At 34.0% G+C, this 6,118-nt stretch overlaps 1 protein-coding gene across 1 annotated transcript; it reads right to left on the reverse strand.

The window, feature by feature from the left end:
* On the reverse strand, positions 378–4,687 carry LOC109229242 (L-gulonolactone oxidase 3). The gene is made up of 3 exons (XM_019394616.1): positions 3,908–4,687; positions 1,727–1,982; positions 378–1,449 (listed from the first exon to the last, which is right to left on the reverse strand). The coding sequence occupies exons 1-3, from the start codon at positions 4,586–4,588 to the stop codon at positions 629–631; spliced, it is 1,758 nt and encodes a 585-aa protein (XP_019250161.1). The 5' UTR covers positions 4,589–4,687; the 3' UTR covers positions 378–628.

Below are 6,118 nucleotides of genomic sequence, written 5' to 3' on the forward strand. Positions count from 1 at the left end.
GGTTTAACAATTTCCTTGTAATATTAGAGAAAACCAATACTCCAGCTTGACACCTCCGGTATTAGAGAAAGTAAATACAGTAAATAAGTATTCAGCTCAGTGCCCGCTGATGCATAAGAAAATTAAAGCAAGGGCTTTAGGCCCCAAAATGTTGGGGAACCCATTTTTCACTGGTAGTAGGTGTATGAATTATTATTTTTTCTAATAAATTAAAACAATTTTTTCGAAGTAAAAAAGTAGTACAATTTTTTAATAAACTGAAAATAGAAAACTTCAAAATAGATTTGATCAAGTTAATTTCACCAGGCAATGCGAATCTGAAAAAATATTTTCTTAACGAAAAAAGTTCCTTAAAACATAATAATCACTTCAATATTGATGTTTAACTTTATTTTTCCAATTAAAAGTGTTAAAAGGAAATAATACAAGTAGAAGATAAACCCTAGCTGATATTTTCAATCAGATAAAAATACTTGATTTTTTGTATGTGTGTTTATATTATTAATAACTTTGCATCTACAAAAGTTACACGGAAATACTCTCAAATAAAAATATGCCTTTAAAAAAATAAGGCGTTTCATCAAAGTTTGGCTTTAAGTCACAAATTATTTTGAGCCGCCCCTGACCTTCAGCTTGAGGAAGATGATGAAAACCTACACACACGTGCTTCTTGATAAACAAGTCCTGGCTTGCAAAAATACCCTTTTGATGGACTACAATGCCTATCCTCTGAACAAATACACATCCCTTCTAAGCCACAGCCATCCCCCTTTGCAGTTCGCTTCCCAAACAGTATCTCATCAGACCATTCACTAGAAAACATATTCTTAGGATCCAATTGATTCTTGGTTGCAACAAACTTGTTAAATTTTGGATATTTCTTCGGCACATCAAGAAATGCTACATTCCTATTTTTAGCCCAATGTGGCTTAGCTCCATACTTAACAAATGCTATTTGCTCTACTTCTTCCCAAATATCTTGGTTTAATCGCGGGGTTAAGGCATCATTAGCGCGATAATAGTTAAAATCCACGACAACTGAATCCTCCCCTTGGCCTAAATATGCATTTGAGGCCTTGATAAAACGAAAAAGAAATCCGTTATAAATGTCAACGCCACACAAGTTTTCTGGCTTGACCAAATCGCGTAATTTTTTCACATCACGTATGAAATCTCCGAATATTGAAGATGGAAATTTGGCTGTGGATTCATAGAAGAAGAGTCCATTGATTCTTGGATCCCAAGCACATGTGTTAGTGATGTCTATAGGCGATGAGTATAAACAAGAACCTGAAGTTTGCATTTTCCCTTGAGGACCCACTACTGGATATCCAGTGAAGATTAACTTGTTGTTTTTTAATCCATTTGCTATCAATTTCTTATATGACACGAAAGAACTTGCCATTGTGCATTTGCCACCCAAGTTTCTCGTGTTTTCAAAGCCTTTTTCTGCAAATCAAAATAGTATAATTGTGAAGGTACATACATTAAACTACAAATAATTACATGATAACTCCACAAATTGTGTCACACTAATCATAGCGGTCACGTAATCCCTTCACTAAGCTTAATTTCTTTACCATAAATAGCAAAAGCTATAAGAAAACTAGGACATAAGTTATCAAATTTTCGGATTTCTCGATTGCATGTTAGAGTAAGGATGCATATTTTAATGTTTCTATAAACTAATTCCATAATATTAATAATTAGATAGATAGTATAATACCTGTGGCTCGAACAGACTTAGAGAGCAGAATAAGATTGGATTGGAATCCCAGAAAATCATTGACACCATCGCCTGATGTGTTTAGGGGGACTCTGTTATCATATCTGTACACAGCAGTATGTCTAGAAGGGTACCATTGAATGTCGCCAAATTCATTCTTCCTTGCATGTTCCATAAACTCATCTTCTATATCATTATCATTCGTGAAATTGTATGTTATACTTCTTTTGAATGCTGGCTCCAATTGAAAAGTCACCTACACAAAAATTGCACCTACAACGTTAATACTATATTAAAACAATTAAAACATTAGATGGGGTTTCACTCTCCTCTGTATCGTTTCAATTTTGTGGGGTGTCCTAATAAAGGGGCGATTTAACTTTTCTTACATCGGAGGGGAGCCTGGGGTGGTTCAATTATATTACCTTAGTTGGAAGATTATAATATGTAAATAGGGTAAAAATGATTTTTTTGCTTATATATAAGTTGTTGAATTTCCTTTGGCATCACGATTTTTTTTTTAATCCCCTTATTTGAATTCATGGCTCCACCATTGTCTCACATGTGTACTTTTGATAGTGTGTTACGTTTCCATATTTTATGTTTTTTTACTATTAATTTGATATTGTAGGGCTAATTAAGTCAATCCAACTATACCCGTAACAGGATGTGATATTGTCCAGTTTAGGTAAAACCCAAATGGTTTTCCCGAAAAGGTCTCATGCCAAAGATTATCCTCTTATACGTTACATGTAGTTTTCTTTTCTTTTCAGCTACCATATTGAATCAAGGATCACAATCCACCCATGGCATACAAATAATGGTTCTTGATGACATCAATTATAACCTGAGGGATCAATTTGTACCGATTGAACTCGAACACTATTATAGCTAGAGAGGTCAAATGGGCCTGCAGATTCTCTATCCAAGTTGAGTCGTACTTTGCAAGGAACACAAATTTTTACTTATATTCCAGGTTTTTTTTTTTTTTTTAATTTAAAAAAAGCCTCTCAAACCACCTGATTGCTGAAGATGTACAATGTGAACCGTTTTACCTTTTGGTGTACTGACAGATCAACACTCTTCATTGAAGCTATTTCTCTATACTCCCAAGTTAAAGCCTCAATGAAGAGCATTATCATTTTTATATGCAACAAAGTTAGTAGATTCTCCTTTTTTCCTTTTTGATGTACCATAGTCTATTTCATATAAGGGAGTCTCCTTTGTTTTGTTTACAATTAGTACCTTATGTAACCCACCCCCACTAGATTATTGATTGAATAGTCACACCATCTTTAGCTGACTCGTTTAACCACTATTAGGATTAAAGGTTGGGTTTATTGTCCCTCACCTTTGTGATTTTATGATATAGTAAGGTTTAATGACAAACTCCTACCACATGAAGGTGATAATCTGGACAGATAGATTTAATTAATTATTTTTAAGAAAAGAACTATCATTGTGGGACTTTATTTGCAGCACCGGCAGACATTATGTAATACTTGTTGTCATCGGTTGGACAAGTTCGATCTGGAAGCACAAATGACTACTAACTAATCAAACAGCTTGTTACTTTTGGCATTCAGTTGATGCTCTGATGGGAAATGTTATATGTCATTCTCACTAGCCAGATCCTGTTCCCATTTTGCAGCCAAAAAAGAAGAAAAAAAAGTGACTTGTTCCCAATTATGCGCTGGATGCCTCTTTTTTTTTTTATTTTTTTTTTTTTATCATTAGATTCCAGTCTGTCTACCTAAAAATAACGAGAGAATATGATGAATACTCTGTAATTGAGATAAATTCTTAAATAATGGTATCCCTAGTATTACTTCTTTTTGTCTCTTAGGCTAAAGGTAATAGTACCAATGATTTTACAGCTATAGAAAGAGACATTTTATAAATCGAAAAAATGTAAATGAACTAATCACACTCCCGGTGGAAAGAACAAGTTGATAAATCAATTAATTATACGTAATTTCAGCTCTAAAGTGATTTCCTTAATTCTCTAAGGAAATCCATTCGTAAAAATGTTAATTACGACAATCGAAAGAAACCAACTTGGACATACGAATAAACTAGGCACGAAAATAACTTGCACCCTCCAAATTAAGTTTGTTGAATAAAAAGGAAACAAACATTAGTATATATATATAAAGAATATCAAAGAAAAATGTTTGTTACCTTAGAAATGATGCCAAGCAATCCAAGAGAAACTTTAGCAGCATTGAACAGTGGATTTTGTGGTATCAATTTGATTATTTTGGCATAGCCATCAGCTTCATTTGCTGGTACAATAAGACTGAGAGCAATAACATGATCATGAACTGCTCCTCCTTTGCCCCACCACGAACTGCCGTGAGCCCCCGTACTTATTACTCCGGCAACCGTCACTCCCTCCCAATATGGAGCCGCCACCAAACTCAACCCCGCCTTTTCGACTGTATCTATAAGCTTTCGAAGCCCTACTCCGCCATCAGCGGTGACTGTAAGTTTTTCCACGTCCACATTAATAGTTGAGTCGTATTTTTCAGTACTTATGAAGACAGCGGCATTTCCAGTACTGGGGCATGCGAGTTTAGGAATGGTGTGTGAAAATCTTGTAACAACTTTGACTTTAAGGTTGTTCTTGTTTGCATTGGCTAATTCTTGTCGAAGCTCTTCTTCTGTTGTGGGATAGACAATTTTGGGAGCGTGACATATTTGTCTGTCTCCCCAAATACCGTAGGAATTGGAAAGTTGGCAAACTGTTATATTGCATTTGATAGGGTTTGGTGGTGGCATAGCAGAAGAGATGGTTACAAGTGTGGCTGAAATCCATAAAAGGATTAGGTGGCGGCCTCGGCAGAGATCAGCCATTACCATTTGAAATCTTGGGTTGTGATTATTGATGGAAGATGTTTATAAAGATGAATGTTGCTTCAAAGGGAAGTGAAGGTGGGGTTGGGATATATATATTGCCATTGAGTATTTAGGCCTTTTACGTAAATTCCAAACAAAGACACATTTGAGCTAAATAAATAAATTAATCAATTTAATGTATATGCACTGACGGAGTATGGATTATTTACGCAATTCGTATAGTTTAACCTAAGATATATATATATATATATATATATATATATATATATATATATATATATATATATATATATATATATATATATATATATATATATATCGTAGTATATATATCTTAGGTTACCTAGGAGTAATGTTTATTACTATAATATTTACGAGTTATTGCTTTACAGTGAATCTTACAATATAAATATTTCAATTACATTGTCCAGGCAATCAAATTTAAATTCTGAATAAATAAAGACTTGGGATTTGATTGCGGAGATGCTCAAATTTGACTTCTTTGTCTAATAGTTTTCATTCTTTATTGTGTGTTTGTGATGTAAGCATAGCATAATGTACGTAGTTTTCTGACGAAGATTTGGATTTGTTCGACATTCAATTTTGTGGCTATTTAAGATATGAGTATCTATCTATTCATGATGTGATATGGACTTCATCACTAAAGAAATAAAATCTTCCTTTCTGCTTCCTTCACTAGAAAGGAGCAAAATATGAATACCTCGCCATAAGATATATAATGAGAATACTCTGTCTAATGGCCACTGATTAACAAAAATCTTCATCAGCAATACGTCCATTTTCTGTTTCATCTCGTTTGACTAAATTGCCTTTTATGACAATCAATTTCTTAAGATTGGTTCTCTTCAAAATTTGAAGCTGCAGATATGAGCGTATGTCTTAGATCACAATATTTTCTCCTCCTTTCAATTGCGTGAAAAGTATGGCTAAGGTTGTAGATTAAAAAACACCAGGATTTTTTGATTCTCAACTCTGGTGGGCTCGTGTTCACATTTCTTGTTAAGTTAATCGTTTCCCATTAGAACTCCGCTTTTCCCGGAAAAGCAAACTTGCTACTACCTTTTATTATGCTCAAACTGATTGAGTTCTCCCATCTCATATTTTATTTAATTTGCTCCTCTGATTGCAGAACAAATGTATAACAATCCAGCCCCACTGCAAATATTGTTTGGTTTGCTAGGTCCATACAACTTAAAAATACGTTACTAGAGTGTAAAGCTTGTTTTCTCATATACCTAACATAACATTTCTCCTATATTTTTCTAATGTGAATTTTGCCTACAGTTTGGATGTCACGATCCAAAATCCAATTAGTCGTGATGGCAACTAACCCAACCTGCCAGGTAAGCCAACTAACAACTATGAAATTAATAAAACAATTAAATAAAAAAAATTATCTGAATCTTATACATTCCCAAAGGACTGGTTGTACAAATCATGAGCTTCTAAGAATAGAGTTTACAAAGCTGGTATGAAGTAAATACATCATCTGTTTGAAAAGTACATAAACAG

Source organism: Nicotiana attenuata, chromosome 7 (assembly GCF_001879085.1).
Source record: "Nicotiana attenuata strain UT chromosome 7, NIATTr2, whole genome shotgun sequence".
NCBI lineage: Eukaryota > Viridiplantae > Streptophyta > Magnoliopsida > Solanales > Solanaceae > Nicotiana > Nicotiana attenuata.